Source organism: Lissotriton helveticus, chromosome 6 (assembly GCF_964261635.1).
Source record: "Lissotriton helveticus chromosome 6, aLisHel1.1, whole genome shotgun sequence".
In the NCBI taxonomy this organism is placed as follows: domain Eukaryota; kingdom Metazoa; phylum Chordata; class Amphibia; order Caudata; family Salamandridae; genus Lissotriton; species Lissotriton helveticus.
The window spans coordinates 1,468,531,789-1,468,552,264 of record NC_136067.1 but is presented as its reverse complement, the minus strand read 5'-3'; the positions used below and the strand labels follow the sequence as shown (position 1 = coordinate 1,468,552,264).

Sequence of the window (20,476 nt, the reverse complement as noted above, 5' to 3'; positions counted from 1 at the left end):
AGGTAATTAAGAGTGTTTCACACTTTACAATGGAAGGTGCTGAAGCTTTTATTGTGTATTTCCCTTATCTCTCCACTGAAACTAAATGAGCACATCTGCTTTGTTCTTAATGTTCCTGCCCCTGAACCGGGAATGCAAGTAAACGGTAGCTAATGTTAACATTCTGACTGGCTCAGCCAATGTCAGCATACCATAAAGAGGGTTAATCATGTATAGTGACAAATTAATCTATTTTCTTGATTTCTCCTCTGTTGAAATACATAATTATCAAAATCATATGATTCCCAAGGATTATGGGAGCAGTTGCACAAGTATGATGAAATTCCCTTGAATTGGAGGGCTTTTAATGACTGACTGCTCTTTGTGTAATAGCTACCATGCTGGTTATATGCTTTACATTATGTATGTATTTGTCATGTTTTAAATAGTTTGAAGCTTTTTAGTAGTGTATAATCCATTATATTAATGATTGCCTAATTTATGTAAGCTATTGTTGGTCTTATCATTTTATTGCAGGCCAACTTTATATAATAGTATGTCACCACCTGGACAACACTTTAAAGGAAGCAACTCAAGTCCTCAACAAATGTATAGTCTGGATGAAAGGAACACTTCAAATTCAAACTTTTCACTCGACCCAAATGGATCAACAGTGCACCCTTCTTCCCCAAGTCCTCATCATCATGCAGGACCTGCAGGGTTTTCAATGCCTCAAAGCCCACATTTACAAACTGTTTCACCTGGTTTTACATCCCCAATTCATCATACTGGAGGTCCCAATAAAGGCGGCCCTCCAACACCACCCAGTTTTCCGGTAGCTTACAATATGCCAAGTGGTAAAGGCTTTCTTCGGCATAGCCCCAGAGACGATCACAGTCAAGTGCACCTAAAGTATCCACCGAATCCCAGTGAACACCATATTATGCAACAAGACAGTGGATTTGAGTTGGCGCAAAATCAAACCAATTATTATGACGGCTACTACTCGCATCAAGCAGTACACAACTTCCAGGCAATGAATAATTCTGGTGGTAAGTTTAATGAGAGAATAATGGTTTGTTTTATATTGCAATGTAAAATATGGCTCCCTTGTCCCTGGTAATTCAAATGATCAGACTCCGGGCGCTCCTGTAAGTATATGACACCTAGAGGCTTTTTGTGGTAGACTGTGAGCCAAAGCAGAACGCCGCCGATCTTCCAAACTCTATGGCCACGCTCCATCAATGAATGGTCCCTGATAATTTAGAGCTGAATCCTTTTGCCATTCTACTTTTTGGAATCGGGCCATCTTTTATTTTTTTTTTTTGGGCCAAAATCCAAATCCTGTTAATTGTGTTAAAAAAAATCTAGGGATCAAAATGGATGCTGCAGTAACATTGATTGGTTATTTTGACTCAGTTAATAAAATGTGCTTTTTCCTTTAAGGAGAATCATTCATATGATTTCAGTTCAGCAAAGCCTTCAATGTGTTTATGTCTTCTAGATTGCACTATTGTAAATTGATGGATTTTGGAATTCTGAGCAGATCCATTGTAAAGTTAGAAATGGTTGAAAATGTAGAAACGAAGCTGATATTGAACATCAGCTAATTCAGTTGCATCTTGGGAGCCCCTACCTAAGCTCTGTTGGCTGCCAGTTCAGCACAGGATCAATTTCAAAGCATTGTGCCTAGTTCATAAAGCCCTGTACAGGGGAAAACCCAGTCCCCTAACAAAGCCTTTCCTTTTCTACTCTCTGATAAACTATGTGAGATCGGAAAAGTTGCTACTGTTAAATGCACTGTGATTTCACATATCAACACTGGTTGGCAGTTTTTTCTCTGTGGTTGCTGCAAAACTGTGTAACCCCCCCCCCCCTTTCATTCTAAATTAAAACCAAAAGGCCATTACTTAAATTTAGCAAGCTGATCAAGATTGGATTCTTGTTGATTAGGAGCTAGCATCTATGTTCCTTTTCATCTGTCAAATAGCAATCTGTGTTTTTTACGGCCCCAAGATACATTTAGTTTTGGTTTCCTCTTTAATTTAAAAAAATAACATAAACAACTATTTATGATGGAACATAGGCAAGATATTTCGTGACTAGCTAAAAAGTAGTTTTGTAACAGTAATGTATTTATTTTACTTGATTGCCTGTTTCTTGTTGGCACCTAAGGAATATAGAGAATTTGAGAGACCCTTCTCTTAGCAGCCTTAACCTAGTTTATCCTAAAATGCTGTGACCACCTCATCCACCTTTCTCGTCACAGTCCATAATTTTCTGTATGTCCGGAGCCAGATTGTCTGCAGATACTGTCAGCCAGGTTGAGTAGTTGGATAACATTTTATCCACTTCATTCGTCCCGGTCATTTGAGAGAGACCAAAACCGAATTGATTTCCTGAACATTTAACTAGTGCCAAGCCTCAGACCTTCCCAGAGGCAGATTTATTAAGCAGTGGGATTTCCCAGCGCACCACACTATGATCTGACTGTTACTGGAATTATTGCCAGATTGGAAATGGATGGGCTTAGCTGAGGAAACAATCCTAAGATCTAGAGACAACACCACCTGCAGAGTCTTGGAGATCAACAGACTCGATTTGCCTGACCTTAAGATGGCTGCCAAGCTCCACTCCCCTTCCTATCCTACCACCCTCACCAGCTCCACCAGCCCATCTCTGGACTCTAGACTTTTGGTCCCTTCCTGATTCTCACCTTTATACGGCGGAGTCCGAAATATATAACCCATTCCTGGTGGAGCTGCCCATTCAGCTATGGGGTGACCATCACCTACCAAGACGGACCTCGGACGTATGTCTCCTATCTTTCTCCACTGCTGACTCCCTCCCGTGGACTCCCTGCTCTCCCAGGCCCTTTTCTTTTTTTCCCCTCTCTTTTCTGTGGATCTTGTTTTTCATGGTCGCTAAAACTCCAATATTGAATTTGTAACCTCTTTGTGATTAATGTGATCATTTTTGTAATTTGTAACACAATGTTTCCTTATGTTAAGCGCTAGACCTAGTTTTTTGGCCGATGCCCGTTGGAGCTACCTGATGGGTATAGAGGAGATGGCTCCCTTGGCCGTCACCTACCCAGCCGGACTTTGCGCAGACCTTCCTTCGTCTCGCCTTCGCTTTCTCCCTCCCACCCCTGTACCCTACCCCCTTTCACCTTCTATGCTCCATTTTTTCGTCCCCTATTCTTTTGAAATGTTTTTCCGTTGAGACCTAGCTATTTGGCCAATGCCCGGTGGAGCTACCTGATAGCTATAGAGGAGATGGGCTGTGGACTTCCCCTTCTGCCGTCACCTACCCAGCCGGACTTTGGGCAGAATCTACCTCGTCTCTCCACCCATTTCCCTCCTACCCCTTTACCCTAACCACTCTCTTCTAAGCTCCATTTAGCTCGTCTTTACGCTCTTGAAATGTTTTGATAGAAAATTATGTAACTGGTAACTGATGTAATTGTGTAACTTTGTGGAAACCCTATATAAAACTCAAGTAAAGTAAAGATGTACAGTTGGAAGAAATACCATCTAGGGTATGTCCTGTACTATTGGTTGGCCCAACCACACGTTGTTCTACACCAAATCCAGACATTTTATCAAGAAGTGTATACTGAAACTCATGACTCTGGTCGACCTAGCCTCACTACTAGACCTGCTGCACACTCCACCAGTTCCGTCCCCATTCCTTCGCCCCCCTGCCCGCAAGAACACCCCTCTTTTAGGGATTTGAACACTCTGCACCGCAAAGCTAGCTAATTAACCTTGAACATCCACAAGTCCATCACGGACCTAAAGAACCTCCTGCACCTCACCGAGCTCACTCTCATATTTCAGGCTCTCACAGAACTCTACCCACCCCCACACTTCCCCCTCTGAACCCATTTTCCACCCATTTCCGCTATCCCTGAGACACTTGCGCCCTCGCAGGCAGCCCTGCCACCTCTCAGAGGAAGAAGTATTGGCCCTTCTCCTAACCTACAAACCTACCCCTGCAATGACAAGCCCTCTGGAACTCTCGGAGGAATAAATTGTGGAATTCCTGATTAGCTATGAAACCTCATGCCCATCTGACCCGAGGAAAGAACAACCTATACACACAGTTGAAATCAACCCCAATAGATCAGCTACTCCCCGCAACAGAGGGATAGTCAACAGTAACCTAGCACTAGTCCCTACCTCTGCCCCTAGTCATGACAGGCATCCCATCCCCCTTTTATCCGGTCTCCTTATCAACTGCCGTTCTGCGGTAAAGCATGCCTCTGATGTCGCCAATCTCATCCTGAACCTAAACGCGGACTTAGCGATCTTGACTGAATCCTGGCTAAATGAATCTTCATCGCCCAGCCTAGACCTTCTAGTCCCGCCCAACTATCACATCATAAGGCTGGACAGGCAATCAAAAAAAGGGGGAGGCATTGCCTGCATCTACCGCTCCAACCTCCTTATCACTGAACTTCTGGCCGAACCTACAGATTCCTGCGAATATCTTGCTCTCTCAGTCTGCAACACCACCACCCTACCGCGCAGACTGCACATCTTTTACCACCCCCAGGCAAGAATTACACTTTCACAGACTACCTCATGGAAATCATCACAGCCAAGGCCTCCCATAACTCCAATGACATTTTCCTTGGAGACTTTAACTTGCATTGGAAGGACCCCATGGACCCGCAGGTCAACGCCATCATGGACGTCTTGGCCGACCAAGCCCTTACCAAAGCCTGATCCCCCCCCTACTCACTCGAAAGGTGTCATTCTAGACTGGATCATCTCTAAGGAATCTGCGGTCAAACTCCTCTCTATAGATCCTTGCGACTGGTCTGACCACCAAGCTATCACCTTCCTTATGCCTGGCACTCACAAGACATGTACACCGCTACCGGTGATCCCCAAAAGATGGATCAGAGACACCAAGAACCTTGACCACGAAAAATTGGATGCGCGCTGTGAAAGTGACCTTCCCCCCATCTCACCACGGTCGACAACTTCACTGAACACTATTCCACAACTATATCCAACATTATCGATGACCTTGCTCTGCTAAAACTAAAAAAAAAACAGATCAAAGACGGGAACCCCTGGTTAAACTGATCCCTCAACAACGAAGGGAGGTCCCTCCAGCAAACAGTACAGAACTGGAAAAAGCACCCTTCAGCAGCCCATCTTAAACTTCTCCGCCAGGCCAGAAACGCCTATAACAAAAAAATCCTCAACTCTAAAAAAGAATTCTTCAGAACAGAAATGGATAACGCTAAAAATAGACCTTGCAAATTATTCGAGTTGGTCAAACACCAATCCAACAAACTAGCTAAATCGTCCAAAGAAACCCCTATATCTCCAATCCCATGCGAGCAATTCTCCTCCTTCTTCTGTGATAAAATCTCTGCCCTAGGAAAGGAACTCATGTCGGCTACCTATTCCCTAACACCGCCTGCTCTACCTCCTTACTCCACGCTGTCCTCCCAGACCTCCCTCAAAAACCGAGCGTTCTGGTCCAACTTTAAAGTCTATGATGAACATTCTGTCTCAAAAAATTCTATCCTCTTTAAGCCGGAACAATCACTTCAATGACCCTCTCCCGTCAAACCGCCTTGCCGCTGCCTCTCAGGCTGTCATCCCTTCTTGGACTACAATAATCAACGCCTCCCTCTTACAGGGATCGATACCTGACTCTCAAAGCTGGCCAGGTTGTCCCCATTTTTTAAAAAAACGACGCTAGATCCTGCTTCTCCTGACAACTACAGACCTATATCAAACATCCCACTCCTAGCTAAAGTGCTGGAAAAATGTGTACAACAGCAGCTGAGTCATCACATCACCAACTTCCACCTTCTAGACGACTTGCAATCCGGCTTCAGACCCAGGCACAGCACAGAAACCACACTCCTCCACATCTTGGATGATGCCCTTCAAGCCCTTGACCAAGGCAAAACCAGTCTCCTGATCCTCCTGGACCTATCCTCGGCCTTTGACACGATTAACCATGAAATTCTCCTTAATCGCCTCAAACGTAGGATGTGCCTAGATGGCACTGTTCTTGCTTGGTTTAGGTCCTTCCTCCAGAACCGCCCACAGAGAGTCCTGATCAACGGCAACCTATCCGCTTCCTCTCCGATCACAGTGTGAGTCCCTCAAGGATCAACCTTGTCCCCTACCCTCTTCAATCTTTACCATGAACCACTCTCAGAGGTGCTGCACACCGCCAATATCTCCTACCACATGTATGCTGATGACACACAGGTCTACATCAAAATCTCTTCTCCAGAGGACATTTGCTCCCTGAGTGAAGCCCTGAAGCTGACTGTTCTCTCACTTACATCTAACTAGCTTAAACTCAACTCTAAAAAAAACTGAGTTCCTCTTAATTTCACCACCAAACGCCAACACAGACATTCAAAGATTGGATCAAGGATATCACAGCGCTAAACTGTTCTCCTACCATTGTGGACTCTGCTAAATCCCCTGGAATTTCCTTAGAAGGCAACCTGAACATGCGTGGCCATAAAAACTGCCAGATTTCACTTGAACTACCTAAGAAACCTGAAACCATTCCTCAACACCCCAGATCTAAAATCGGCAATTCAGGCTCTAGTCATCTCTAGGCTTGAATATGGTTGCTCCACCCTCGAAGGTCTACCCAAGATCTCTCTGGCACCCTCGAAAGCCTGCCTCAACACCGCCACCAGACTGCTAACTGGCTCTAAGAAGTTCGACCATATGTCGCCCCACCTCAAAGCTCTGAACTGGCTTCCTCTTGAGGCCAGAATCCAGTTTAAGCTGGCTTGCATCACCCACAAGGCTCTTTATTCCAAGCCCTCTGCTTTTCACGCCCAGAAACTCGTGATATCCTGAGGAGCCAGAAACTCCCGGTCCGCCATAGTCCTTTTGCTCCAACCTGCATGCTTTAAGAAAAAAAGAACGTACAATCGGGCCTTCTCTGGGGCTGCCCCAAGAATATGGAACTCACTCCCACCCGCCATCAGAAGTATACCGTCTTTAGCTCACTTAAGAAAGGAGGCCAAAACTTTCCTAATGGGCAAATTCCTCTCCTAACGCTCACCTTACAATCACCTCTGTAACCAGACTTCTCCTATCGTTACGGCATATCCCTTGGCCCTCTCTCCTTACATTACCCACCCGGCACTTCGGAACAAACCAACCAACCTTCTGGGCGTTGAGACTGCTTCTCTAGTTTAATGTATCGATTTGCTCCTACCCCAAAATGTAACCCGATACTATGATTGTTTGCTTTACCATATGCTGTATCTATCTGTTCCCTATTTCAGATCTCTTCCCCCTCTTTGTCCTAGTATCCCACCTGTTACTACTGTAGAGCGCTCTGATACCCTCACAGGTCTGATTTGCGCTCTATAAATTACTAAATAAATAAATGTGTCAGGCCCCTTGTGAATCTCTAAGTGGCAATTTAAATCGCCCAACTGTCTAAAATCTGATTTAAGTAGGGAAGATTCCAGAGGAAGACCACTAGCATGAAGAAAATCGTCTCTTGGTCCTGGTGGTCTATACATCAGGAGTCCATTGAGCAACTGAGTTTTAATTTGATTTATTTATTTAAGTTAATGGTTTTATATAGTGTGGACATGACCCCTGGGAGTATCGGAGCGCTTTACTATTGATAAGGAAGAAACAGGCATGTAGAGCAAACAACAACGCAAAAAGGTGAAGGAAAGTTAGAACTCAAACAACAGATCCAAACACAGTCATGCCAGTAGAGTAATAGACCAGGATGAGGATGACAACTCACATCGGGCCCAAAGAACAGAGGTTCTAGGGCAAAAATACCAAACCTTCATACTCGAAACTAGGAGCAGAGGTGAACACAGCTGAAAAAGCATTGCGATAAATAACCGCAAGCCTCATCCTTTTTTAATCTCTCCGTCCTGCTTATGAATAGACCGGTACGCCCAGGTTTCTATCACAAAGTTAATATCTAATTGATGTGTGTCAATCAGCCCAGCGACTTCCAGATGATGGTTTACTAAAGATCTGGCATTTATCAATGTACATTTGATTTTATGATTAGGATTGGGGGGAGAATCTGATGGACCTGGTCCCAAAGGAAGACGTTGACAAAACCTCATGAAAATTCACATGAATAAATTTGGTCTTACAAACACAACAGGTATCTCCTAAGACATCCAGGCAAGATTTGGGGCAAATCAGATTCTTACCTAGTGGATTTAGTGCCAACAGGGCCTCCCTCGAATAACTTGTCTGCGCCCGGCCCTCGGTGTTCAACCAGCCAGGAGGACAGGCCCTAGGCCCGGTCCAGGCGTGGACAGGTGTAGATGGGCTTTTCATAGGCACGTGGGGCGTCAGGGGTGTGTCTAAAACTCAGCCCTGCTACAGTGCTCGCCTCAAAACATGAGGGTAAATGGAAAACAAACTGTGGTACAACAATTGTATACACAGGAACCATGCTTTCCTGCACCTGTGCAATACTGGAACAAAAAGCTAAGGCAAATAAAAACTGTAGAAAGCAACGACATAAAGAGTAACAAGCATTTGCAATGCAATAGGTCTCGCATTTGCGAGAGTTTAAGCTATTGGCATTGTAAATGAAAATGTAATTTATTTATCTGTTTAAAAATCAACACAAAAATAAAAGGCGTTGTCATTTACAACGCAAATAGCTCAAACTCGCAAATGCGAGACCTCACTCCAAGCATACTGAAAGAGAGGTGGTGGGGTGGGGCAGTGCTGCAGGGGAGGCCCTTGTGCTAAAGGATGGTACTCAGCTGTGTAAGCGGCGCCAAAAAAGTTAATATAATGCCACGTGTAAAGAAAGGGTCGCGGCAGCCATTAAAGTAAAAGCGCAGCATGGGCCGCTTCTACGAAAAAAAGCATTTGTTTGTGAACGTCACAAACAAATGTTTTTTTTGTAATAGCGCTCCATGCCGTGCTTTCACTTTAATGGTGGCCGTGCCCCTTTCTTTACATGCGGCTCACTGTACCGAGCTTGACAATAAGCTCAATGCGGCGTACAGTGTCTAAAGAAAGGGGTGCGGCCACCATTAAAGCAAAAGCTTGGCATGGTGCACTGTGAAACAAAAAACATTAAATAGGCGAGCCCACATAAAGAGACTCCAGAAGAAATAAAAGGCACGCTGCCTCAATAGTAAAAACGTGCTTCACTGCTAAAAAATAAATAGTAATGTAGAGTTCGAGGCATGTGGACTGCTGAATTCATATCTAGTGCATAGATCACCGCCTAGTGTTGGGTCCGGATGATTGCACATTGTTGTCCTGGAAGAGTCTTCGAAGTATCACGAGATAGGTGGCTCCTCCCCTGGACTACAGTGCGCATGGGCATCGACTCCATCCCCAGATTGTTTTTTTCCGCCATTGGGTTCGGATGTATATTTGTTCCCTCAAGTTCGGAATATATCTCAAACTTTCTTTTTGGCAAAAAGGCCTTTAGTATATCGTCGGTATTGTCTTGCGTTCGGTGCCCGAGTCTGTTTCAACTCAGTTCCCGAGTCGAACATCCAGAGGAGTCGCGTGACTTCTCGGCGCTGAAGGCCCAGTCAACGCCAGAGGCTTATCGACGACACATCATGGAACGGAGCCCGTTCAAAAGGTGCCCCGTATGTAATTCGAAATATCCTCATATCGACGTCCACCCGGTGTGCAACAAGTGCCTGTCGCCAGATCACGATGAAGCAAGCTGTATGGCTTGTTCTCGTTTCCGATCCAAGAAGACGATTCGACTTCGGCGCGCAGCGCGCCAGGAGGCCCAGCAGACTTCACCTGACCCGGTGAACATTTTCGATACCGAAGAGGATGAGGGAGTCAAGCAGGAAGTTCGAGAGTTTGATCCTGCATCGGAAAACGACTCCAACTACGACGCAGATGTCGAGATGGTCGATATTACTAACGTCGTCGACGAGGTAGGAGACGACGATGTGGTCTTTGGGGCCGTAGAAGATAGCTCAGGCGAGGAGCTAGGCCCAACCGTCGATACGGGGGCCGAAAGACTTAATAAGGCTCAGGTCGAGGGATCGCGACATGGCCTTACCCAAGATCTTATACTGGGTTCCACAGCCTCGCCTCAAGGCCCGGCTTCGGACACTTCTAAGGAGCCACAAGTTGGGAAATCGAAACCGAAAGATAAAGCATCGGTGTCTACGCAATCGACAGCACTGGAGGCGGCGTCGAAACCGAAAGTGCGTTTGTCGGCTCGAAGTCCTCGGACCTATCGGCGCCGAAAAAGCTTGAAGGTGTCATCGACCTGGTGAGGTCGCTAACGGGTGTCGACCCGAAGACTGTACCAAACAAAACACAGGTCAAGGACGTCGACCCGAGAAAATCGGGGCCGAGGAGGGTCGACACAGACAAAGGACTCGGACCGCAGAAGGTTCTCGATCCTACACCTCGGACGGACAAGGCCCGACACGCTGCAACCCTCGAGTCCACGCCTGGCGTTGGATCGAAGGAACCTGTCAAGTCGACGCAGCCGTCCGCCTCCTTCTCGAAGCAGGTGTCGGAGTCGTTGAAGCGAATTAAAGAGAAGACTTCCACTGTCGGTCCGAAGGATACTTCTCCATCGACGCCAGCTGCTAAACCTCAAAAGTCGCCGGCGCCCATCCAGTTCACGCTGCCGCCGAAAGTGGTGCCTAAGGCCTTCGCCCCTAAGACGACCGTCGAAGGGTCTAAGCATGCGTCGGCGGGACCGAAGACCGGGCCTGGGTTAGTGGTCGCAAAGCATCGACAACGCCCGCTTCAAGAGCAGCCGGAACAGTTCATTGACGCCGACACTGGTAGACTTTCAATTTACAAACGAAAGATCACCCCGGAACGGCCTATGGAGTCCTATAAAATCCCATTAAAAAAGAAGGATTCCACTACTTCACCCGTTCTTGTCAAACCGATATCTCCACGTGGCCAAGACACTGCTCCTATCTCGCCCACTTATTCAGATGGGGAGACAGGGGGAGGTGACGATGAGGAATACAACAACCCTATAGACACTGATCCTGAAGATCACAATGAACCCTGGGCAGACGCTGCTGACCCAGGAGATCCACACACTGCCCCAGACAGTCAGGTGTATGCTGTAAAAACCTCGCCTACTGAAGACTCGGCGGCATTTAATGCGCTTATTGAACGGGCAGCCAAAAATCATGATGTCCCGCTCCATGCTGACCCGATTAAAGTGTTTTTTCTGTTTGACACCTTTTCCACCTCTGAAAAAACTGTCAAGACTCTTCCAATGCTAAAGGGTGTCTTAAAACATGCTGGTGACATCTTCAAGGAGGCCACGAGGGCCAGGGTGTTAAACCCCAGAATTGAGAAGAAGTACGAACCGGCGCCTGGGGACCCTACATACATCAAGGGCCAGTTGCCGTTGGACTCTCTAGTTGTTTCCAATGCCCGGAAGAGGGCAAATTCACAAACAACGGGTGATGCTCCTCCCCCTGACAAAGAATCGAAAGTGCTAGAAGCATCAGGGAAGAGGGTAGCAACTCAAGCGGCCAATGTCTGGCGCATTTCAAACACTCAGGCGCTCTTAGCCAGATATGACAGGGCCCATTACGACACACTTGAGACCCTGTTACAACACTTGCCAGATGAATATAAGGAAGCAGCAGAGATGCTCATACAGGAAGGGAAGCTTATTTCCAATGCTTCTATCAAGTGTGCATTGGACGCAGCGGACACCGCTGCCAGAGCCATTAATACAAGTGTGATGTTACGGCGACATGCCTGGCTGAGAATCTCCAGGTTCAAGCCAGAGATACAAACCACCATACTAAATCAGCCTGTAAACCCTGATCACTTATTTGGACCTGAGGTGGACACCACCTTAGAAAAAATCAAAAAAGACACTGAATCTGCGAAATCTATGGGAGCTCTCCAGTCTCAGCAGTTCAGGGGTGGTTCTTTTCGTCGCTTACACAATAGAGGAGTTTCCAGAGGCCAGCTGTCCCAGCAAACACAGTACAATAAAGGTGGCGCGCAAAGTACATACACCAAACAAAGTAGAGGTGGATATCGTGGGAACAGTGTGGAAACAACAGCTCCCGATCCTCCGCCGCTACCAAACAGTGACGCCTTGTCACTGCCCCCCGACCATACAACACCTGTCGGGGGGGAAACTCCAACAGTTCCTGCCGGTCTGGAAGTCCATCACCACAGACAGGTGGGTCACAAAGCTTATCCAGTACGGTTATTGTCTGGAGTTAATATCCACTCCACCCAACATACCCCCAAGACACCGTCCTATGTCCACGAGCATTTGCACTTCTTGCAGCAGGAGGTACTCGTCATGCTGCAAAAAGGAGCAATCGAGCTCGTGCCTATGGAGGAAAGGGGCACAGGAGTGTACTCTCTATACTTCTTAATACCAAAAAAGGACGGGTCCCTCAGACCCATACTGGACCTAAGACCCCTAAACCAGTACATTCTATCGGAACACTTTCACATGCTAACATTGCAGCAGGTTCTGCCGTTGCTCAGTCCTCGCAACATTAGATCTGAAGGATGCATACTTTCATGTTCCGCTACACCCGTCACACAAAAAATACCTCAGGTTCACCATTCAGGATCAACATTACCAATTCAAAGTCCTCCCTTTCAGAGTGACTACAGCACCCAGGGTGTTTACGAAATGCCTGGCGACAGTGGCTGCACACCTACGGAGACAAAACATTCACGTATACCCTTATCTGGACGACTGGCTTATCCAAGCAAAGTCGGCCCAGCAGTGTGCCGCACACATGTCCCACACCATTCACCTTCTTCACAATCTGGGATTCTCACTGAATTACCTAAAGTCCCACCTTCAGCCCGCCCACATACGGCAGTATCTGGGCGCGACAATAGCCAAGTTCAGTGAGGATCAACAGCATTCAATTGCTACTACAAAAATTCAGACCGCAACACTCGCTTCCGGCAAGAGTGTTCATGCAGTTGATAGGCATGATGGCCTCCTGCATCTTCATAGTCCCGCACGCGGGACTACATATGCGTCCGCTTCAGGAGTGCTTAGCACGTCAGTGGAATCAGGCTCACGGACAGTTGAAAGACCTAGTGTTGGTGACCGGTCGTGCATACAACTCTCTGCATTGGTGGAATCCACAAAACCTTTGCAGGGGCCGACCGTTCCAGGAGCTTGTGCCACAGATTATTCTGACAACGGACTCATCTCTCCATAGATGGGGAGCTCATGTACTCCACTACACAGTGCAAGGACTATGGACGACGCAGCAAAAGAAGATGCACATCAACCTCCTAGAACTGATGGCTATCTTCATGGCGATGAAAGCATTCAAAGTACATCTGTGCAACAAGGTTGTGTTGATCCGGACGGACAACATGACGGCCATGTACTACATTCAGAAGCAGGGAGGTACACACTCTCCACAGTTGTCTCATCTGGCTCAGAGCATGTGGAAGTGGGCCATTCAAAGGAACATTTTCCTCATGGCGGAACACCTCCCAGGCAAGGACAATCAGATGGCGGACCTGCTCAGCAGGTACAGCCACCAGATGCACGAGTGGGAGATACATCCATCAGTACTCCACCCGTACTTTCAGCAGTGGGGTCATCCAGAGATAGACCTCTTCGCCACAAAGGAAAACGCCAAATGCCAAAGCTTTGCCGCCAGGTTTCCACACCCACAGTCGCAGGGCAATGCGATATGGATGAACTGGTCAGGCATATTTGCATACGCTTTTCCCCCAGCACCTCTAATACCACTGGTGGCACGCAGGCTGAAGCAACACTCGATGACGCTCATCCTGGTTGCTCCAACGTGGGCACGCCAACCATGGTACACCAAGTTTCTAGAACTATCCGTGGTACCGCATCAAGGGCTACACCTCACACCCAGGCTTTTGACGCAGAGCCATGGCGACGTTCAGCATCCAGATCCGCAACAGCTCAACCTGGCGATCTGGCTCCTGAGGTCTTAGAATTTGGCTACCTCAACTTGCCTCCCAAATGTATGAATATCATAAAAGAGGCAAGGAAGCCCACCACCAGAGCATGTTATACGGCGAAATGGAAGCGGTTTGTCATTTATTGCGCAGACCACAACATAAACCCGCTAGACGCATCTACTCACCACATCATTTGTTATCTGTTACATCTATACAAATGCAATCTAGCCTATGCTTCCATTCGTTTACACTTGTCCGCAATAGCAGCTTATCTGCAAAACAGGCAGCATCTCTCACTCTTCAGGGTGCCTGCCATTAAGGCTTTTCTGGTTCGACTCAAACGAGTTATTCCACCCCGGACCACCTTTTGAGCCTCTGCACTCATGCGAGATTCAGTTCCTAACGTGGAAGGTGGCCTTTCTAATAGCGATGACATCGCTGCGACGCGTTAGTGAACTCAGGCACTAACTATCCAAGAGCCATTCATACAGATCCACTCCAACAGGGTGGTGCTTCACACCAACCCTAAGTTTCTTCCTAAAGTGGTTTCACAGTTCCATATCAATCAAACTATAGAACTGCCTGTGTTCTTCCAAAATCCTGAGTCAGTGGCGGAGAGAATGCTCCACACACTAGACGTCAAAAGAGCTCTAATGTACTACATAGATAGGACCAAAGATTTTAGGAAAACAAAACAACTGTTTGTTGCCTTTTCGCCACAGCACAAAGGCAACCCCATTTCCAAAGCAGGTATAGCCAGGTGGATCGTTAAGTGCATTCGGGTTTGCTATCAAAAAGCCAAGCGCACATTAACGGTTCCTCCGAGGGCCCACTCCACGCGAAAGTTGGGGGCCTCCATGGCTTTCCTTGGAAATATTCCTTTAGAAGACATATGTAGAGCAGCCACATGGTCTGCCACACACACACATTTACTAAACACTACTGTGTAGATGTGCACTCCAAACAGCAGGCAGCTGTAGGGCAGGCTGTTCTAAAAACACTTTTTCAAACTGCTGCAGCTGGCACAGGCGGCCGCCGATAATGGAGGGACTGCTATGTATTCTATGCACTAGATATGAATTCAGCAGCCCACATGCCTCGAACCGAATATGCTACCTACCAGTATGCATCTATTCTTGGCATGTAGGGCTGCTGACATTCATATTGCCCACCCTCCTCCCCGCGCCTGTAGCGGCTGCAGCGCTTGCATTTACTCTTAGCATGGTCATCGCTCACAACGTTACACTCCATCTTTGCCACAATGGCTAAAAACAATCTGGGGATGGAGTCGATGCCCATGCGCACTGTAGTCCAGGGGAGGAGCCACCTATCTCGTGATACTTCGAAGACTCTTCCAGGACAACAATGTGCAATCATCCGGACCCAACACTAGGCGGCGATCTATGCACTAGATATGAATGTCAGCAGCCCTACATGCCAAGAACAGATGCATACTGGTAAGTAGCATATTCGTTAAAAAGGTGCAATTTTGCCCCCATTGATAATTTGAATGTAAAAGTGGGCGCCGTGCTGAAACCCAAAGTGTGGCGCCCGGAGGCAAAGCAGGCACCCTTGCAGGAAAGCATGTTGTGCCTGCAATAGGAGAAAATCTTTAAAGAAAATAGTGCTCACAGACTGTAAATAAAACATACCCTGTAACAACTCAAGTTAAAGGGTCAGTCCTCCTGGGAGGTTGCAAATGTAGAAAAGTCGGTCCTAAGGAGGGACTAGTAGCAGGAGCTAATTGAAAAGATGGGCAGAAAATGGGCAGAGCTTCATGTCCATAACTGAATACAGCATGCCTTGCAGAGCAGCACATGCCCACTTCTACGATGGCGCCCAAAGAGACTGAAGCCAGGCATCTCCACAAACAGCACCTAAGTGCATACAAGGTAAAATACAATGAGTAGTGTGGTCTTCTACTGACCTCATTACAAGCTGCGCGGATGTGCTCTATGCCTTCTTAAAAAGTCTACACAGGAAACAGGCTCCCCCGCACCCATGCAATACTTGTAACATCAAGCTAAGGCAAATAAAAACTGGAGAAAGCAAACACATAAAAAGATTCAAATCGAGCAGGCCCTGTTCTACGATGGCGCTCGATGAGACAGGAGACTGGCACCTACAAGGAAATAGATGACACAACGTCCCATTCTGCCACCACGTCCTGATTTCAAACCACTTTAAGCTCTTGGAGTAAGAGGTTCAGGCGCTCTTACAAAAGAGCTTAATAAAACCAGTACCTGCATACCGACGGAGCATGGTGGTAGTGCATTCCCTGTACTTTAAAATCCCCCATAATGGACTGCTCACTCTGGCCAATTCTTGACCATTGCCATTGAACAGGTACATCTTCTTTGAACATTTTCACATCCCCTACCGTGCCAAGGCAACTGAATCTGAAAGACTCATACTATTATACCTCAATTCACATAGCACGTTAATACCTTTGCTTTGTGCTTTTACCCTTTGAAGTTACTGCAGCTTCAAGGGTGTTCACAACATGCTTAGTGGTGGTAGCTCCGCATGTGGGCTGAAATGCCATTCGTGCCTGTCCATGGTTAGATGACTGCAACAGCTCCAAACGGCAATGTATAGCACACATTCAAAAAGTGGTCTGTGCCTCACAATCTTGGTTTTACCATCACTGAAAAAAATTGCATCTCCAGCCCTCGCAAGTTAAGCTCTTCCTCTGGTCATTCCTTTACACCGTGATTGGGGGGCATACCATAGTGACCAGTGGGTGACCACATTCCTACACTGGCTGCTTATTTTTTAGACACGTCGTCCAATTCTTGTTCAAACTGTAATGAAATTATTAGAAACAATGGCTTTATGCATAGCAGTTGTACTGTATGCAGATTGCACATGCCCCTCCTCTAAAATGTCTTGCAAGGCAGTGGGAACTGGCGGAAAGGCATTGGGAGGATCTAGTGTTGGTAACGACCAGGGCTTTCTATTTTCTGCTTTGGTGGAGGAATGACAACCTGTTGCTTTGCAGACCCTATTCAAGAACCCTCTCCATAAGGGACCATCACCACCAATGCATCTCGTGGGGTGAGGAGCTGACCACCTTGAACTGACAGGCCAGGGCCTCTGCTCTCTTCAGCACCAGGTGTGTCACGTAAAGTACCTGGAGCTTAAAACATCAGACTAGCCCCCAATACATTCCTCCCTTTTATACAGGGGAAAACAGTGCTGCTGAACATAGAGAAAGACAGCCATGTTCTACATTTAAATGTAGGGCAGCACACACTCTCCCCAGATCTCTAAGCCTGCGCAACACATTTGGCATGGGACAACCGAAACAACATTAACCTACCAGCGGATCACTTTCCGGGCGAGGAGAACAATTGTGCAGATCTGATGAGCAGGACGCATCAACAAATCCACAATTGGGAACTCCACCCACAAGTCCTCAACAACGTCTTCCAACAGTTGGAGGCTCAAACAGACCTGTTAACCACTCCAGAAAATGCAAAATCCCAGAACGTTGTCTCCAGGCTCTCTCAGTCCATGTGCAATCCACTGTGGGTGAACTAGTCAAGGATATTTGCCTATCCTTTCCCACCTCTTCCCTTATCCCATTTGTGGTGAGCAAGATGTGGCAGGGGACCTTGATCCTCCTCCAAATGGAGCCAACCTGGGACAGATATTATGTGCTCCTGGAGATGTCAATAAACCCTCACAAGAAGCAGACCTTATCACCCAGCATTAGAGTCAGCTGAAACAGCCTGATCGCAAACAGCTGAACCTTACAATTTGACACTTGATTTCTTAAGAGATTGGTTATCTCAACCTCTCAAGAGTAATGTGTTGCTATCCTGCAGGAAGTACACAAGCCTACTACTTTTGCCTGCAATGCTGCAAGTGGAACATATTTATCCATGCATTTCCAAATAGTAGGATCTTCCTAAAGTTTCACAACATTGTTTCCTACCTCCTACAATTACCCAAGGGAGGCCTACGCTTAGCATTTGCAGTGTCCCTCCAAAACATACAACTCTTCCCTGTTTAGAATACCAGTCATAGAAGCCTACTTGGAGGCCTTCTAGAGGGTAATACCTTCAAAAACGCCCCCACCACCTGCCTTGAACGTTGGTGTAATTTCTACACAACTCACAGGTCCTTCTTTTGAACCTCAACTACAGTTTTTATATTGGAATGTAGTTTTCTTAAGCTTTATTCATAAAAATAGGGGCGTTCTCCATACCAACCAAAATTTCTGCCTAAGGTGGATTCATTTTTCTACATGAATCAAACCATTGAGGTGTCTGTGTTTTTTCCTCAGCTAGAGTGAGTGATGAAACATGCCCTTAACACTCATATTGGTAAGAGAGGGTTGATGTACATTGATAGGACTAATCTCTTTAGAAAGGCTACTCAACTTTTTAAATCTTTCGACAAACCCTATGGGGCTCTGCCAGGTAGATATTTAAGTGTATTCAAACTTGTTTTGCCAGGGCTAAGTACACACTCCTGTGCTCCCTAGAGCCCATTCTACATGCACAAAGGGTGCAAGATGAGTTATTTAGAGTACATTCCTTTAACTGGTATTTACAATGCTGCTACTTGGTCAACACCACATACCTTTACCAGGCATTATTGGGTTGACATCCTTCAACTTCAACAGGCTTTGGTTGCCCAAGCTGTCCTAAGGATACTTTTTGAAACATCTGCATTATCTGCTCGATAAACACTGCCTTGAAGACGGACTGCTACGTAGTCTATGTAGAGCATCTGTATCTACAGCTACACATACTATGAGCAGAAACAATCTGTTTGAAGCGTTTAGTGATGTAGATTCCCATGAGCCTTCCGCAGAAGTAAGCGATGATTATAGATGTCCTCCTTGTAGTTTAGGCCTTTACTGTGCACAACGCACACTGTCTTTAACACTGCACTCTATTTACACTAATCACCTGTTGAACAGGTAGACAATGTGAAGAGAAACCTGTGTGCTGTTGCGTTGTGAATAAAGGGCGGCGTCACACTTGGTCTTGCAAAACAAATGTCTTCGTAGAAAAACAAGTTGCAATCATCTGGACCTAACACTGGCTCTAGATGTCACAACAGATTGTTACAGGGTGACGTGATATATATATATATATCTCAATCCAATTGTTTCAAAAGAATGATGGCACTCCACTCGGGGAATTTTCAGGGTTTTATTTTATCAACTGTGATTGATGAAATAAAACCCTGAAAATTCCCCGAGTGGAGTGCCATCATTCTTTTGAAACAATTGGATTGCGATTACTGACGGGATACTGTCTTGATTCCCAAGATGGCACCAGCACCCTAGTGCTCCCCCTGCGACAAGACAAGTTGCGAGGAAATATATATATATATATTCACTAAAAAAACATAGGTTTCACAATCGTTATAGTTAGGAATTAGCATTTAAAAAACCTTTGAAATTCACTGAAAAAACCATAGGTTTCACACTCGTTATAGTTAGGAATTAGCATTTAAAAAACCTTTCAAATTCACTGAAAAAACCATAGGTTTCACACCAGTTATAGTTAGATGAACATTTTGCTCATACAAAACCATTGAAATTCCCACGTTATAGTTAGTTGGACTCACTATTACTCGCGCGCCCGCAATCCACTGCTGATGATGTCACATATTACATCATTCATGACATGGTCAGTGACATCACTGATGACATCTCAAATGATATCACTGATGACATCACTGATGACATCATCCAGTGACTTTGTGTTTCTGTAAAGTTGAAATATGTTTTACATATTGAAGAATGAGTGGATGTATGAGTGTCTGGATGAAGGATTTAGTAGGTGTGTGACTGACTGTATGAGTGAGTGAATAAATGTGTCTTACTGAATGCATTGGTTAGTGACTAAACTGTCTGAATGTGTACATCATTATGTTTGTTGTTGTGTAAGCTGCCGCATGTGTTGATCAGTAGCTATATGAGTGGCTATATGAGTTGTTGATTGGTTGCCAAAGTATTTGTATGTGAGTCTGAGTGTGTGTGTGGGTGGCTAGGAGGTGTGTAACTCTATGCATACATGTGTGAGCAGTTGATTCCCTTGGTGTATGGGTTGAAGAGTGCATGTGAAAACAACTGCATGGGCAGTTGACTGTGTGCATGGGTTTGTTGGTGAGTGAATGTATATCTCAGTGCTACATGTCCAAGTAAGTACATATGTAAAATACAGTGCATGTGAGAGTTGGCATATATAAATGACTATACATGAGAGCCTGTGATTGCATAAGTGACTGTATCTATCAATGTGTACTTGTATCAGTGATTGTAAAAGAGAGTAAGTATGTGTTAGTCTATGTTTGAATAAGTAAGGTTTTGTGTGTATAACTGTATAGATGAGGAAATGGGAGTGTGATTGATTCTTTGCATGACTGACTAGGTGTGTGAGTAACTCCATGGATGAGTGGCAGTGTGTGAGTGTCTGTATAGGTGTATGAGTGCATATGATAGTAGTGTATTGAAGAGTGTGTATTTATGAGGGATTGTATGTGTGAATGAGTGGATGTGTGTGTGTAGACCTTGCAATCAGTGAGTGCGTATGTAGTTACTGATATTGGTGTGTCAATAA

At 46.0% G+C, this 20,476-nt stretch overlaps 1 protein-coding gene across 3 annotated transcripts in view; it reads left to right on the top strand.

The window, feature by feature from the left end:
- ZC3H6 (zinc finger CCCH-type containing 6) overlaps positions 1-20,476 on the top strand; it is a 462,846-nt gene that overhangs the window by 324,049 nt on the left and 118,321 nt on the right. For all 3 annotated transcript variants that reach the window (XM_078649281.1, XM_078649279.1, XM_078649278.1), the window contains one exon: positions 517-1,031. In XM_078649281.1, coding sequence (XP_078505407.1) covers positions 517-1,031 — 515 coding nt within the window. The remainder of the gene's footprint in view (positions 1-516; positions 1,032-20,476) is intronic.